This window comes from Larimichthys crocea, chromosome XVIII, assembly GCF_000972845.2.
Source record: "Larimichthys crocea isolate SSNF chromosome XVIII, L_crocea_2.0, whole genome shotgun sequence".
Classification (NCBI taxonomy): Eukaryota; Metazoa; Chordata; class Actinopteri; family Sciaenidae; genus Larimichthys; species Larimichthys crocea.
The window spans coordinates 1548131-1566095 of record NC_040028.1 but is presented as its reverse complement, the minus strand read 5'-3'; the positions used below and the strand labels follow the sequence as shown (position 1 = coordinate 1566095).

Genomic DNA, 17965 nt, shown 5'->3' with positions numbered 1-17965 from the left:
CATGGACAAATTGCTTCTGAGATTTAATAATTCTGTCATGCTTAGACATTAATCCAAAGTGCCATGCTGAGTTTCCACTTTCAAGCGTATTTATTTTACAGTAGTAATGTACAACACTCAGACCTCACAGCTCAAGAAACAAAAGTGAATTACATATAATGTTGTTTGTGTGTTAATGTGTTTTTTAACAAAAATGGAAGTCAACTTTTTCCAGATTCATTCAACGTATCTAGCAAAAATCTTCAAATGTTTTGCTGTGGGCTCTTTATGTTCTTCACAGTTTTGAAGTGTCTCTGAGTAAAACGTGGATGAAAGCTTCTTCTTCGTCCTTTCCCCTCCAACAACTCCAACACTAACAGGCTCATTTCAGGTGCAGATTAGACCATCTGTTTTCATTGTGACAGATGGATGGCAAATGCCTCGTGAAATGCTATTCTATGTGTAAAGCTGCTTGGCAATAATCCTGATTAGTAATCCCAAACCCAACAACTACAAAATGTGAATCTCTGTAATTACATCAACATTCAATCAACATATTGTTGTTATTGTGCTAAATAATAAAGGTGATATGCTGGGTTACTTCAAATGTAGTTGTATGAGGAATGACACAGTGGTTAGCACGTTCCAGAGGAGCACACATGGAACAGGATGGAAGCTAACTAATATACTGCTGTGGATGGGTGAATATTTTCATCACTTAACCTTGCCATCACACTACTCTTTCTAACAGGAAACTAAAGTATTTATATCAACCTTTTTCAAAACCAGCAGATTTTACTGACACAAAATGGAATTTGATCAGTTAGTTTGTGATAACGGAGTTTTAACATTTGGATCCAAACTAACATCCAGCAACTCCCATGTTCTGCAAGGTTAGGTTTTTGTCAAAGTCTGATGGCTTTGGAGGGAGGTATACAATAGCTTCATTTTCCTGGTTTTTCTGCCTCTCCAGCTGATATCAGAGCTGGAGGTGATTTCTTATTTTCACGTGGACTTGACACAAGTTGACCTGATGTAAAACCTGTCTGCTGGAAGCTGAAGAGAAGTGAGACTGTATGATAATATAAAATATTTATGTATAATAATTTGAGTTCTGGTTTTAATCACAACATTCTGAACTCAGAACTCAAATACACTTCTGATATCACACCTGATTGTTTCATTAATCTTCCTGAGATCCTGACAAACATTTTCACTACAAAATCAATTGTAAATAAATGTAAATTGTTTAATTTAAAGATGGACACTGGGAGCCAGAAGTTAAGTTGATCTTTGTCCTTTGGATATATTCCAAGCCCACAGTTTGGCATTTAAGCAGACTTTGTACAAATGGTACATGTTTTTATCCTTTAAATATTTTTGTTGTTGATAAAGATATAGGTGATATAGGTGTCAGTGGAGTAGGTCAAGTGAGTGTGACAGTGCAACTGGAACTGTGGGCCTGAACATGCCTGAGGACAATCTACAGGATGCAGACTACATGTCTTCACAGCTTCAGGACAGAGAGACGACAAGATAAAGTAGAGACACCAACAGGATTTGTTCAGGAAAAGATTACTTTATTTAGTCAGGGATACATACTCTTGTTATATTTGATTACTTGTCAGATAGAAAACACAGTAGCTTTTCAAAATAAAAGCAAGGTCCATTTAATTAATTATATTTATTTATGGTTTTTAAAACACACTTCAATAAATATTTTTTCCTCTTTTGGTATTTTTTTTTTCTATTTTACAAAAACATACAGTGACTGTAAGAACAGTTGAGGAAACAACACTGGATTAGAGGTCAGCGGCTAACACAGACACTGCAGATGCCACGGTAATATAGAACTTAAAATACCTTTACACATGTCCAAGTGTTTTTTTTACACAACTTTGCGCACATCACTATGACAGGTATAAACAACTCTCCAATTATTCAAATGAATGTTAAGCACTACTTGACCACTGGTCTGCAAAGATAGGTAGTATCGCACACACTGAGGAGCACAGGGAGAGCTAGCTCTAGGTTAAGACACATGGGTAATCGAGATACAATGCACCCCAATGCAACACCCTGTGCCTTAGCATGGATCTGTCCATCACTCCTCTACTACAAACCCAGAACTTAAAATGGTATCACAGTGAGAGACAGACATTTACATCCATCTGTTTCACTTTTAAAAAGCTTTAAAGGGAAGTCTAAAAGTCTACATTTCAGAGATCAGGGTGCAGCATTGGGTTACAAAGGAGATACAATATACTGAACATCATAGTAAAACACTGCAGTGAGTGGCTGACCACAGTGCCTTTTGCAGAGGTAAACATATCTTCAGGTGAGTGCAGTGACGTGAAGCAGAGTGTGTGAGGATGACAAAAGTCCTTGTACCTACAACCCCATGAATTAACGTTTAAAGGATCATACTGGTGTTTCTGCAAGTTTACTTTATTTACTACAAATCATGTCTGTTCTGCCGGACTGATGACTGCTGTCCAAAACTTTGAAAACTTGCTTGAACATCATGCTCATGCTCATCATTCTTATGAAAGTGGCATTATCACTGTGTGCTAATGCAACAGAAAGCACGGGTTCATTTGGGAAAATCATGAAACTGACCGAGGCCGTCACTGTACAGTGTGGCACTGATGAGCTCTATTCTCAGAAAGTCCGACCAGGAAAGAGAAATGATGGAAAAAAAAAAAAAACGTACGCTGTGAGAGAGACAGTTAACTAGCTGTTCTTTCAGTGCACATCATACAAATCCAGTTGCTTTCATTTGCATCAGCACAATATGGTGTTGTGATGGAAATAAACATGGCATGATGTTCACTGAGTCTCTGCAAGCTGACTTTACTGACACTGAAAACAATAGCTGCCTTGAAGGTATAAAAGCACATTCAATCTACTGATGTACATTTTAAATATCACGGTATGTTTTGCTATTGTAACCACACAGCAAATGATTTGATAGTAAGTTGGTTAAATCATGCAAAAACACAGGTATGGTCCTTTTTGGCTCATCCGGCTACAGATTAGTGGCTCAGGCATTGAACCCTCCCGACACGCTGCAAAGGTCTGAACTCAAACAACAAGCTGCCATTTTCTCATTTGAAGCAGCAGCACAGTCATCACTGCCAACCATAATTAATACAGTATTTACTAAATGAATTATTCTGACAATGAGGTTTAACTTAACTACCAAATATCTAATTACTGACACCCAACCCTTCTACCCCTTATGTCCACCTATGAAGATGAACCCGGGGACCTCCATCTTCGCTGCATCTCCTCCCATCGCCTGTCCACTCTCTGACCCAGTTGTATTCCCTGTGTCAGCAGGCATGTAAACCGGAACACAGAAAGCTAATACTGTGGTTTGTTTTACTGGAGCTGATGCATCATTAATGCAGAGACATCCTCCCTGCAGGTAAGCAGATCTCTGACAGAAGATGCCTCCTATGAGAACTGGAGTTTTTTTGTACACTTGAGCGTGCCTCTCGGGGGCAGCAGAGAGCCTCTAACAAAGTCTCCTGATGCTGCTGTCTGCTTCTGGTGCATTCAAGAGTAAATGTGTTAAATAGTTTGGCAACGGCTGTGGAAGTAGGAGAAGCATCATCAGGCCAGGAATTAGGGCACCATGGTATCATGACAGACATAAGCACACCAGCATATACACACATCCCAGGGCCTCCAGTGAGCCACAGTGTTATAAATAGACCAAACAGCAGGTGCTGTCACTCTGTCTATAGCTCACAGCCAATTATGAATCTCTGTAGGTGTGCCCAGCCAACCACACATGCAAGCAAAAGTTAATCCAACATCAGCCCCTTCTTCTTCTTCTGTGCTTCAACCTTTGCTCCCTCTTCAATACATGTCTTCTACTTTTAGAAGTGCATGCCTTCTCTCAGACACACGTATACACAACAACACTCGCATGGAAATGTTATTAGGTCAACCTCCTCCTGTGGCTATGAGTCAGTACCTCGGCTCTGTTACTCCCCACCTGGAGCCTCCGGAAGAGCAGCAGGAACAACAGGATGAGAGCAGTGGAGGTATGAAAGAGGTTAATAGTATTTCAAAAGGAAAGGAATGTGTAGATGAATGAAAGGCAACAGAACAGTGTACAAAAGTAAGGGACGTCATTTAGAACATACAGTAGTCCTGCACAAGCACTTAAAAGAGGCTGAGCGAGAGAGCAAAGCTGTGTCATCCACGCATTTCACTGTTTCTCATCACATCCTGTCTACTGCAAAATGCCACCAGCTGGGTTGATCGGCTGGCGAGCTGTTCCAACGCTCAGCTGTGGTCTCTCATCAGTCCACCTTCCTGCCTCCCTCAAAGGGCAGAATAAACATTCAAATTGTCTTGAGTAGTTGCCCGTTAGCCTCATGCCCGCTTTGTTTGGACTGTCAGACGTCAGCTGCAGCAGGTTTGAGTTACATTTGTCCGGATCCACTCCTGCAGCGCACTAGATTCTCAATACTAGTTAATCAAACAGACCATTCCTTTGTCTGTTTCAGTGACATCATCAGTGTCATCGGATGAAAACTTCTCATCTCCAAAATGTTCTTTGGGATTGTGCAGGAACTGGATGATGATGCATTTTTGGCATTTTCCAGAACGTGCAATCCTTCAACTCCTCATAAAGCCTGAAAATCACCAACATCGAACATGACTTTTGTTCACCACAGAATGTGTGTGTGACAATATCAAAGGAGGTAAATCTCATCTGGTTAGCTTAGTCCTGTGTGTTGCTTAGCTTTATTATTTTTTTATTATTTTTAAATTATTTTTTGGTTCAAACGCAGTGTTACAAGATACAAGAATACGAGTACAAAAGCTGAGTTAAAAGAAGAATCCGGTGTTTTCCTGTGTTAAGAACAAACACACAGACACACTCAAAGGCCTAGAGGAACGCCATCACTAACAGGTAAGCACAACTATGAGCCAGGATCAATAGCACCTGCTGGGCACCATGTTTGTTGCTCTTCTCATATTTAGAAGCATCACTGAGCTATAAAGTTAGTCATACTGTTTCCTTCAGTCGGTATACATTGACATACAGCCTCATCTATGATTATTGCTACATCAACAAACTGTACTTCATCAACGCTGCAGGAATCCTCCTACAAACAAACACACACATGTACAGACTCATTACCCCACTTGTAGGTATAGTGAGGAGGTTATGTGATCCACACATGTCCTACAGCAGACACATAGTACTACAGTATCAACACACATCCACAACTTCTCCAATTACCGGGTCCCTTCTCCACTACACTTCATTCCTCGTGTTTCAGCCACCCCCTATCCGAGTGAACATGACAGACTCAAAGGCCATCAGGTGGATAACAAGAACCTGTGTGTGCGTGCTTCTGCTGGTTGTTTCACACGGCACATGGATAGAGCGGTTAGATGAGGGTATGAGCGCATGCTCAGAATAACGAAGGGATCTTTATGTTGTCTGGTTCAAAGTTTAGAAAGTGTACAAATCCTCAGAGTCTGCTGAATAAGGCTAACTCTGATCAGACAAGAGAGACTGAAGTCTGGCACAGCCAATTAGATAAATCAGCAAATGTTTAGGTGAATGTGACATTCCACATCTCCGAGCTCCCAAACCTCATTAATAAAAATCTTTGTTGATAATTCAAATCAAATCCATTTTTGCAATTGTTTCTGACCACGACCAAAGGCAGCTCAGCAGCAGACGCATTGAGCTGATCAGGTCTTGAAAAAGGTTTTGCGCTGATACCAAGAACTGGCATTCATTTACTGCATGCACTCATTTACTGCGTGTGTGTGTGTGTGTGTGTCATCCTTTGCCATTGTGAATTGATTAAAACCTTTGACTACTGTTTTAGGAGTTTTTTATGTTACACTGCTGCAAAAGTGCAATTGCATGAACTTCAGTTAAAACAAAAGCAGAAGTACCACAAAACTTGTGAATTTAAAAAAAAGTAGTATTACACTAAAAATCTAGGCTGCTTAATTCAGTTATTCGCCTCCTATATGTTTGTGCAATACTGTAAACACACACACACACACACACAGGTAATCTTGTTGACTTCCTGTGGGACAAGCTAAAATAATGCAGTCCCATCAGCTCTACGTCCCCTCCACTCTGCATCCTACCTCTGAAATGAAACGCCACCACCTCTATCACAGCCCCATTATCACAGATCATTACAGGTGTCTATGAGGAAAACCTGCAGTCACAATGTTGAGTCACAGTTTCTCTCAGAAAAATAAACAGGAGTTATGACAAGTTCAGAGACCTGTGTGGAGTGTGTTTCATGACATTCATGAAAAGCCTCTCCTCCTCTCCACAGGCTGGACCTTCAGTGATACATTGATGAACTCACCCATAAGGCGTTAACAGATACACTGCTCTGGTCCAGGCTAGTCTAGACACTGCACTGGATAAAGGGATAGAAAGTCTTCAGGTTCCTGTGGTGTTTTTCACACACACTCATTTTTCTCTGTCTCATATCTCCTCATCTGTGTTAACCTCTGTAATTACTGTTCACTCCCTTTTCATCTTTGGCAGCATGCTGGACCCGTTGGGGTGGGGGGTGTCAGATGCGTCCATTGCCGTGTGTGCTGCTTCTGCGGCCAGACAGGGGGTGGGAGGTGTAGTGGAGCTCGGCCGTGGAAAAGGTGGAGGACGAGGAGTTGGAGGAGGAGGATGTGAGTCCACAGGCTTCACAGGCCAGAGCCAGCTGCCTCAGGGCATCCAGGGAATCCATCTTAGCTCCCCGTAACAGATCGCTCTGACCCTGCAGCACAGGCAGACGTGACTCATGGAGGCATTGTGATAAATTACAAGTCGAGCAGACGCATTTCATTCTGTTTTATGAGCTACTGTTAGCTGGGATTGTTTCCTGAGATGTGTTTGGCAGGAGGCTAATCCTGCAACTGAAAAAATCATTAGCAACTGATTCAAAGCCACAGTCATTGATTTTTTTTTTTTGTTTGCCATTAGCCGGTGAAGGAACAAGTGTTTCTGTCCACCTGACAAATGTGGCTGGAAAACCAAAACAATGAGCCAGAAGATGCTACAAGCTCAGAGAGCTGCTGCAGACACACACACACACACACACACACACACACACACACACACACACACACACACACACACATTTCCTTTTTATCCATTATTGATTATAGGAGCTGCACAAAGATGCACAAAGCACAAAACCTCCATCTGTGTCATGTTAGCCTGTGCAGTGAATCAAAATGCAAATATTAAAAGTCATATAGCAGGTCCAAATTTCTTTGCCAAAAGGCAATAACGAAGTGTCTGATGCAGCAATGAAAAGAATTATTAAAAGATTTGAATTTACTATGACAGCCTGCTATGGAAATCTGTAGTTGTGTGTGCTTAAAATAAGACAAATAAGGACAGAACAGTTTTTAAAAAATCCTTCAAAAGAAAATGAATTCTGAATTCTGATCAAATCTGCAGAACACAATCAGCTTCTCCTTTCCAAGTGTCAGACGTGTCACGACTAGCATAAAACTGAGAGAAAGTGTCAAACATGACTAAATGAACAGATATTCATCAGTCATCAGTGAGTTTTGACATTTTGCTTACCCTGAGGACGGTGATGTTCCAGGTGAAACTCTCTACAGCTTTGCTCTGCTTGCGTCCCTTCAGTCCCTCTTTCTCCCCTAACCGAGGAAGTTCCTCATGGAAGTCCATGCCTGCAAAGCAAACAGAACAGGAGCTCTGCATGAGTTTGGAGAGGTGAGGACGTGGAACCATCAAGTGTATTTGCTTGAACTGTTTTTGTGAATAAGACCAAATGTCTAAAGGCACGTGTCAGCAACGTGTCTTGATGTTTTTTTCCCTCGTGGCATTTACACTGGCACTTAAAGGTCAGGGTTTTTTAAAGGCAGTGCGAGGGTCTGATGATACACCACACTGGTTCATTACACATCAAACAGTTTAGACATTCCAAGCAGAGACACTGAATATTTTTTGAAAACACCTTGTTTTTCTTTCTAATTAGACATCCATGCTGACAAACATTTGGGAGTGTCAGAATCGTCAGAAAGGACTGGATCTCCTCTTGAAATGTTGTTCCTGACTCATTCTCTGAGGAGTCGTCCTCATTAGGTTTGGCTGTTTGAAGTCAGACTCGCTCATTTGCTGAATTTATGGGATATCCTGTCCTGCAGTCGTTTCATTTGTGCTTTTCACTCAGTTCATTATCGCCTCATGTCATCTCATCATCCATCTGTCTCTGCGCCCGTGAACCTTACCTTCTTTCTGCACCTGAGCGATCCTCTCCTGAACACCATCCGCGTTCTCAATCAGCTGTTTCTGGGCAGCAATCATCTGAAGCGACAGGAAGAAAGTGTGTCTTTAACTCAGTCCACTGTGAAGCCGAAACCGCTGTTCAGACTCAGAGCTTCATTTCAAATAGCACAAAGAAGCTTGACATTTCCAAGTGTCAGACTGAAAAGCAGGAAATGTGATTTATTTCAGAAATGTTGCATCCATAAAATACATCAGAGCTGAAATAATTTGTCAGTTACTCAGACTGATAGAACATGTATCAAAAACTATTTTGAAAATTAGTGAGGACCCGTTTCAGTTCACTTAAATATAACTTTATTGTCATTAACACAACGTGTAGGCACGAGTACACATTATCACAGCTCTGTTGTCCAACCTTTCAAACATAAGTAGGACCCATTGCTTCAAGTACGCTCCTCAGTCGTATGTGAGCGCTTGTGATACGTTACACCATTGATCTGGCACCCGATGTCTGCCCAGAGTGGCTTAGTTGCAAGCACTTAGCATGTCTGAGTGTTGATCCTCATCATGGCTGCACTTATTGCCTTCCAGCACACAGAGCAGTACACCTCACAGTCCTCAGCAGTGGTTCAAACTCCTCAACCTTTAACCATTTCTCCAAAAACTTGCATTCCTTCATTAGCAGCTATCTTCATGTAACATTATCAAGTAGCAGTCAATTAGTGAGTAACAGCTGTCCCTTCCAGAGTCAAATCTAGAAGGATCCAATAAGTAAATTCACTCAAACTTTAGCATACGAATATACAAATATATGGCTGTGCCTCAGTGTGTCATCAGTCAGATGATTGTTGGTTTGATCACCGAGTCTGCAAGTTAAAGTGTCTGCTGAAGCCCAAATTGCTCCTGAAGGCTGTGCCATCAGTGTGTGAATGTGTGTGAATGGTTAGCTCCTTAAACTGATGAGCAGTTGGCACCTTGCATGGCAGCCAATGCCATCAGTGTGTGAATGTGTGTAAATGGGTGAATGAGATACGTACTGTAAAGAGCTTTGGAAAATGGTGTTTATGACTTTGATCATTTTTAATGGTTTTAAAGGTATTCATGTTCACTAAATTGAAGCACTTTGTAAACTCAGGACTTTTTAAGACATTCAATAAACCCTGCTATTGTGCTACATTTTATAGACCAAGCATTTATTGGTTCACTGAAAAAAGTCATCAGTAGTCAAGGTTCAACAGGTGCAGTATTGACAAAAAGGTGAGGTTTTTATCAGATTTATTTCAATGATGTGAACTGCTGGCTAAGACATCCACACCTTTCATCTCATTTATTATTTTATCTATCCTGCTATCCTGGCATGTGTTAGGTGAGAGGAGGTGTACAGGTGGTGTACAGATGGTGTGAAGGTGGTGTAAAGAGTGTGTGATGTGTTAGCAATTTTTGCAGGGGTGACACATATAGACATTTACACTTACATTCACACCTATGGCACCTAACCTCCATATCTTTGAAGCAAAAAATAAGAATAAATATAGCAATGCAGTATATAATGTCTGCTGTTAAAGGTTAAAGTTTAAGAAAATTATATTTATATTAGTTATTATATCACAATGACATCATCACAAAAAAGTCCAACAGGGCAAGCAACACGAGAGTCAGACGGTCAGACGTGTTGTAAACAAGCCAATACTTTGATCCATCCATTATCTGTAACCGCTTATCCTCATCAGGGTCTCAGCAATTAAAACACCCAGCAACATATTACTTATTGAGTAAAATAATTCTAATAGTTAAACATAATAAATTAGACCCACGCTGTATTATCAGAATTATCAGATTAAGTCTGAGAACAGATGGGATTGACTTTGATGCTCTGAGTTGAAAAGCAAAGCATCATGTTTGTTTTATAAGAAGAACCCGTGAAGGGAAGTGGAAGGAAGGAAGAAAAGGAAAGAAGACTAGCTCCAGGGCAGCAGAAAAGAGGGAGGGAGAGACTGGGGGCTTGCATGATGACTAAGCCTCATGTGTGCCCAGAAGGGCTGAAGAGGTGTGATGTACGACTGGAGATCACACCGACTGTGGCTTCATGACACTGACCTGCCGGCCTCGTATTGGCTGTGTTTACACTCAAACATCATCAGCTCCACTCACATGCATAAACACAAAGTGGCGGTTTGAAATAATAAAAAAACACTCTGTACTCAGGTGTGTGTGTGTAGGTGTGTAACGGCTGAGTGCTGAAACAAGTGGGAGAGATTCATCCTGATCTGATGCAAGAGGAGATCGAGTAGGAGGCGACACAGCTGGTAGCTGTGTGTGTGTGTGTGTGTGTGTGTGTGTGTGTGTGTGTGTGGCTTGAGCAAGAGCGTGGGTGACTATTTCATGCATGTTACCTCAGAGTGTCTTTTCTACATGCCTGGACAGTGTGTTTGTCTGCAGATGTGTGTGTGTGTGTACACACTGTGTAATGCAGTGTTGGGTATGACAAAAGCAAATTTAAAATACTCTGATGGAATCAGAAGAAACCTTTAAAAAGTTAGCAAAAGCGGCTAGCCTCTGAGTAAGATCATTCAGAAAATGACATGACTAACTTTAAAACACTGAGCGAGATAAATTCATCTATCTCTCTGCTAGGGGTGCAGGGGTATGCTCAGGGTGGCCTCAGTGTGTCATCGAGCCACCCTTTAAGGACCGCCCACAAAATCAAAAACATTATCTGCTGCCAGCATGTCTGCAAAGGCCTTATTTAGTTTCATGAACAAGAAGCACAGCTCGTCCACCGTGTGATACAGTAAGCCATTTTTAACCTTAAAAGATTTTAGCCATACTACTGTACTATGGTAAACTAAGATGGTGAACACGATTATGTATTACCTGCTTAACATGGTCAGTGTGGGCATGTTAGCATGCTGTCATTAGCATTTAGCTGAAAGAAACCCCTGTGGTTGAGTAAAGCCTCACAGAGCTGCTAGCATGGCTATGCCAAATAATACATAGAAATCCATGAAGTGACCCATAATAAACTACAGTACCCATGATTCCCGTACATGTGTCTCGTGTGTGTTTTAGGACAACAATATGCGGCTCTATGGCAGTTTAATCAGGCTTTGCGAATATGCAGACAATTAATATGTTAATATGATTAAATTCATTGTTGGTTTTCTTCTCTTCTACCAGCCTGTCCGTGGCATTCAAAACGTTCTCAGGCAGAACTTCCTCTCAACCATTAATAAGCACAAAGCAAGAGTGCATACATTTGCAGAAGAGTTTTTTTCATTTGATACTGAAAAGGTCAGACTGTAGTGCCTGTTTGGAAGTGCAGAGATGGATCATCTCTCAAAATATCAAATCCAAATCTCAAAGCTCAAAGAAACATTTTTTTAAAATACCCGCTTAAATGTACAGACATTTCAGTCAAATCTACTATGCAAACAAAAGGGTGAGAAAGCAGAGGCTGCAGCAGGTGTAGCCTCCACCACCGTGCTCATTCGTCTTACTGACCGTGTCGTAGGCAGTGAGCAGTTTGCGTGTTGGCTCAGAGAGGTTGACCTGAGGCTCCAGACATGGGTAGCCCTCCCTCAGCACCATGGTGGCCCCCACAGTGCCCTCTGGGTTCTGCAGCCTTGTGGCCAGGCTCTGGATGCACTGCTTCAGTTTGGCCACCGTGGGGAGCCCACACTGCTCTTTGAAACTGGCGGTGGTGCTCTGAAAACGGTGCGATGGCAGAAGACACAGAGGAGATAGGGAGGAAGAGAAGGAGGAGAGGGGAAAAGAGTATTAGATCAGATGTACAGTTCCGGCTGTAAAACTAAGCTGGGAAAGGTCAAAAAGGGTGACACACACACACACACACACACACACACACACACACACACACACACACACACACACACACACAGACACACTTCCCCTGTCATCTGCTCTCTTGTGAATTAAATCAATATGGCAGTCAGTGCCGCTTTTAATCCAGTGAAATCAGCCTTAGCTTAAGCGCATTTGGCAAAAGAGAAGACAATATGGCATAAATGTGGAACAAAAACATCAGAGCATTTCAAGCGTTTTTAACTGCTGCAGGTGTGTCAGGATGCAAAACTGGGTTGATCAGCAGGTCTGATGAGGACAGAAAGAGAATGAAATAAATAAAAAACCATTTTGGGTCACTTCATAATGGAGGTAAAGATGGATTTTTGCATGTACAGACCCAAGAATAGAAACCTTTTTTGTCTAACTGAACTTAATTTACCACCTGGCAGATCCCCAAACTGGACTAGCGATTATCACGCCCCACCTGTGTGGAAGTGTGAGTGTGTCTGCATGTGTATGTGACAGACATAGAGCCATAGAGGCATGATGAATAATAACTGACTGTGGCAGATGAGCCCACAGCTGGACTCATGGCAGAGGGACAGGGGCCGAGACGAGGACAGGAGTTCAGGCCAAAGGGAAAGGACAATGAGATTGAAGATTAATAAGCGTTTGTGAATGAGCGAGTGTGTGTGTGTGTGTGTGTGTGTGTGTGTGTGTGTGTGTGACAGAGTGACTGGGAAGGATTGTTTCAGGGTTGGGTGATACACGAGGTGATAGGGATTTATCTCTTGATAGAGATTTTGCTACCCCGGCCATATAGAGGAGACTATTCAAACAAATGATCAGAAACACTTTATAGCAGTATCATATCATATCATATCATGCCTTGATTTTTCAGGTGACTGAATTTGCCAAAACTAGAGATTCCTTTTTGGTTATTTAATCCATTAATGTACATGACATGACCAAAGCTACATGGATATCCAAACATTGCACCCACTGTGTATGATGAATATGTCAGTGGTCATCAAAGGAATACTTCGACATATAAAAAAATGTACTTGTTTGCTTTCTTTGTTTGAGAAGACGATCAATGCGACTCGTGTCTGTCCAGTGTGGAAGATTTATGAGGCTCTATCTACAGAATATGGCAGAAATGGAATATAATCTGCTACACGATGCCATGGGTCCTCTATAACAGACTCTGCCATGTTGAACCGCCATGTTTCTACAGTAGCCCTGAATGGTCAAATGAGGCCTTTCCATTTTGAGCATTTCACGGCAGCATAGTTTCGCTTTCCTGCTTGGAATGGGAGGGTGAGGTGAGCCAGTTGCAATCAGTAACTCAGCTAGATGCTACTAAATCCTACACATTAGACCTTTAAGTCTGGAGCTAGACCTAGAAGATAGTTAGTTTAGCTGAGCATAAACACTGCCAGCAGAAAGCTGACAGATACTAGTTGCCATCACCATGGGATTGTGGGTAACCAGTGATGTGCTTGATGGATGAAAGAACTATTTTCATCAAGTAATTATTACTCCTTTTTACGTTGCCTCCTGTGTTTGGATTTAAGAGAAGACTAGTTGTTTGCCTCTACCACCAGTCTTTATGCTAAGCTAAGCTAACCACAGCCTGAATCCTAAAATTCCTCTAAATACGTCTAAAATTCAAATATGTGCAGAGGGGTTTGCCTAGAAAATGTGTTAATAACTGTGTTAAGAAGTTCACCTGTGCTAACATCTATACAAATAGAAAACTATATAAAACGTAGAAAGTAAAATATGAAATAGAACTACAAACAGGGATAAGGGGGACAACGTACACTCATCTGTGAAGCCTCTCCACATTAGTTTGGATCCTGGCTACAGGATTTACTCTATTCTTACTCTATTCAGCTACAAGAACATTCATGAGTTTGGGTATTGATGCTGCATGATGAGGCTTGACTGACAGTCAGTGTTCCAGTTCATCCTTGAGGTATTGCTGGGGTTGAGGTCAGAGCTCTGCGCAAACCAAACATGCACTATATGCACTATATATCCAAACATATATATATATATGTTTGGATATATAGTGCATATTTATCGTAACATTTATCTCTTAGAACAGATGCAGTGATTCTGTGGATTCACATCGCCCACTCCTAGATTGTTTGTATTCAGCGTCAAGCTGGTGGGCGCTGTGTGACCAGGTTCTATTTTTACTGGTATTTATTATAATCCTCCTCCACTCTTCTTACTGACTCTTCTTTTATCGCTGGCTCTCCTCCTCCTCTCCTTTTCCCTCGCTCTCATATTCACCCTACAGCCAGGTCTCAGGTAGAGTCTGATTTCAGCAATGTCATGTAATTCACCCTCATAACATGACATCTCAACAAAGCCTAAAAATACAAATGCTGAGGGACACCATATCTGCTGTAACTCATCTAATAGCATTCATTTTTTAACCTGGGGTTGGGTTTGCTACATAAGCCAATTAAACACAAAGTGCCAGAGAAAGTTTTTCTTTTTTCTTTGTTCTCCAACACTAAGAGTCATGTTGTCACCTCTAGGAGGAGATGCCCAGACTGTACAGACATTACCTGTGAGCTAACTAGCAACAGATAAACAGACCCATGATCAGATGCCTGTGTGTGTGTGTGTGTGTGTGTGTGTGTGTGTGTGTGTGTGGCAGCTCAGACTGAAGCAAAAACTCTTCCTTGCTCTTTGCTCTGTTGTTTCCCTTCAGCCTCTCTCTCTATGTATCACAGTATTCTGATGATCATGAAGCTTCATAATTGAAACATTTTGAACTCGTGCTGACACGTCTGTGGCACGTCACTATCCCAAGCAAATTTGTGTCTTATCATGTCTTGACTTCTAATTCTCCCTTAAGGAATGAAGTCAAACATCATGTTGGTGTTTAGATAGGGCTGTGATATAACCTGTGACAATAACCACAATACTAAGGTCATGTCACGTCTACTGCAAAGCCCATAACCATCATAACCACATTTTTTTGTGCTGTCAGTCTCATGGTATTCCATTGCAATTCATCTGTCGCACACAAGTTTTACAATTCCAACCCACCTGAGCATCCTCCCGCAGGTCCGTCGCCTCTTTGAGGGGGGCAGTTGCCACTTTGAAGGTCTCATCCACCACCTTGATGCCAGTGTGCCTCAGAGTGACATACTCCCGCCCTCGCCTCCCCACCCTCCTCACAGACAGACCTCGTCGCTGGGCCTTCCCGCCTCCTCGGCGGTTGGTGATTGCCACGTGGACAAACAGGCTGGCGTGGGGTAACAGGTCTCCTCCCAAGCCCAGCAGCGGTACATTGCGGTATCCGGGCTGAAGGCACTCAAAGGCCACGCTGTACTGGCCAATGAAATCGTCTCCAATGTAATCATCGTCCAGTACCACAAAGCGCAACAAGGCCAGCTCCGGCATGTTTACCTGGAGACGAGAAATGAACAATGAGATTGAAATCCATTCAAGCTGCTGTAAACCAGAACAATAGTAAAACCATGGCCAACAAACACACACTGTGTTCTCACCCACACTGACACTGCTCACCTCAGCTGCCTCTAAACACTGGGATGTTGTACCATTTAAATTTGCATGTACCCTAGTTTTGATTTTTGTCATGAGAATCAGAAACCGAACTTCATTTAAGAAACACTTATGACAAGGCTGATGTAATGACAAAAAAAAATAGTGTAGTGTAGTGTGGTATAGTGAAGCGTGGTGTAGTGCACGCACGCACGCACGCACCCACACACACACACACTATATGTATATATACAGTATATCTATATTCTATGCTTAAAGTTTTTCCTCACTCGAACCGAGGGTCTAAGGACAGAGGGTGCCACTCCCTGTACAGATTGTAAAGCCCTCTGAGGAAAATGTACTTTGTGACTTTGGGCTATGCAAATAAAATCTGATTGATTGATTGATTATCTCCATATACATATCTATGCTATGTCATCATTTATCATATATCTATATATCATTGAAGTTTAGCCAGTTAGCATTGAATTGTAGAAATCCAAATGTCACTGCTCAAAGGTTGAGGTTAACTATCATTAAATGAATCAAACTTTTAATGACAGTATAGCAAATGTCTGAATTTGTGTCTGTGTGTGAGTTCTGTCACATCGCATTGCTCTTCTAAACAAAGAGAGGCAGCAATGAAAATACTCTTTTGTTCCACTCTGTGATAAAAGACTACTTGTTGAACCTCAAAACAATTCAGTTTGAGTTTTGTATTCATAGAATTCAGTAGCTGTCTTTGAAGGACGTGTCCCACAAAGCTGTACCACTGAGCCTGAGTCTCCTCAGCAGCATTACATTAGCTCAGGCAGAGCAACAGATGAGCTGACAGCATTTCACTGATGTGTCACAATAGTGGCTCACTGACACATTAGCTGATTAGCTGCTACCAGCTAACGAGTAACATCCAGCCGTATTCACACATGTGGACCGAGCAGCTCTCAGAACCTGACAGTTCATGCCCACATGTCAACTTCGTTTGCTGGTCCAACTCTGTTCAACACCACGGATTGCTCCACCTCGCCACTGAAGCTTCTGGAATTGTTGTTCCAGGTCATGACAGGGCTGACACGTAGACACAACAACCATTCACGCTTACATTCACACCTACTTAAAGTCACCAATTAACCTGTGTGTCTTTGGACTGTGGGAAGAAACCGCAGTACCAGTTCATTCCTTCATTCTGCTCAATCAGCACTTTTACTTACATCCTATGCCTAAAATGAGGATCAGCGGTTACAGAAAATGGATTACCTTCTGTAACTTTGAATGCAATAAAATATTCTACACTGAAGGAGCTCTGCCCCCTTAGGCTTAGACTGCACTGTTATAAAGAATATACTGTAGCCCTGTACATGTGTGTCCCACTCCCATAAGCTGTGAGCGAGGGCTGAGTCACAGCAAGAGAAACTGAAGTTTCATGCATGGCAAGCCAGACAGATAGCTCCAGCAGACTGTGTGTGTGTGTGTGTGTGTGTGTGTGTGTGTGTGTGTGTCGAATGATGACTCCAATCCAATTCTCAATTTTTCAGCAACAAGCCCATGGCTGAGCAGAAAAGCTCTGTGACACTTAATTCAATCAGTTTCAAACCAAATGCTCACGTGAACAGACAGAACATGAGGCACAGGACACACACACACACACACACACACACACACACACACACACTATCTCACACTGAATCTGGATTCTAACATTATCCTTAAAGAACATCTGGACCTGTTAGGTTACAGTCACAGCTCTGTATTTTTATTTATTTATCACTCTACAACACAGTGTGGTACGATGAAATGCAAGTTGTAGTCCCCTCATGCTACACACAAAACAAAAATTATATAAATGGATGAATAAATAATAAGTCATAAAAATAACCACTATTCATGGTGGAGTCTGGAGGAAGTCTCACAGCCTGAGGAAAGAAGCTGCTCTGTAGGCTGCTGTTACAGCAGTAGATACTCATGTATCACTTACCAGAGGGCAGCAGGGTGAACATGGTGAGGCTGGAGTGTCTTTAACTATGGGCTCTGTACTGACACATCACTGACAGAGTAGACTGGTACAAGTGATGTTCTGGGCGGTTTTAATAGCATAATTAATTAATTTATAACGTTTACATTGCACGTGGAATTTGTTTCCTTGCAGATCTGGACCTCTCCAATATGGCAACACAGGCACAGAGCGGGACATACAGTTATTATATGATATTTAAATCAGGGACACTGTACACTAGATGTATTGTACCAGATGCAACAGATGTTCTGCACCTTAACTTCTTGTGTCTAACTGTAGTGGATCATAGCATATTGGGTATGGAATTATGGTTTGTTTCCACTGATGTCCGTTTTTTAACCTAAAATGTGTAAAATGTGTGAAACAGA

General features: G+C 41.9%; 1 protein-coding gene across 1 annotated transcript in view; it reads right to left on the bottom strand.

Annotated features, from left to right (window-relative positions):
• Positions 1-1716: 1716 nt before the first annotated feature.
• Positions 1717-17965, bottom strand: part of plcl1 (phospholipase C like 1) — a 91354-nt gene continuing 75105 nt past the window's right edge. The window contains exons 8-12 of the mRNA XM_019270162.2: positions 15125-15487; positions 11750-11953; positions 8251-8326; positions 7580-7689; positions 1717-6761 (exon numbers count right to left, since the gene is read on the bottom strand). Coding sequence (XP_019125707.1) covers positions 6561-6761; positions 7580-7689; positions 8251-8326; positions 11750-11953; positions 15125-15487 — 954 coding nt within the window. The 3' untranslated portion in view covers positions 1717-6560. The remainder of the gene's footprint in view (positions 6762-7579; positions 7690-8250; positions 8327-11749; positions 11954-15124; positions 15488-17965) is intronic.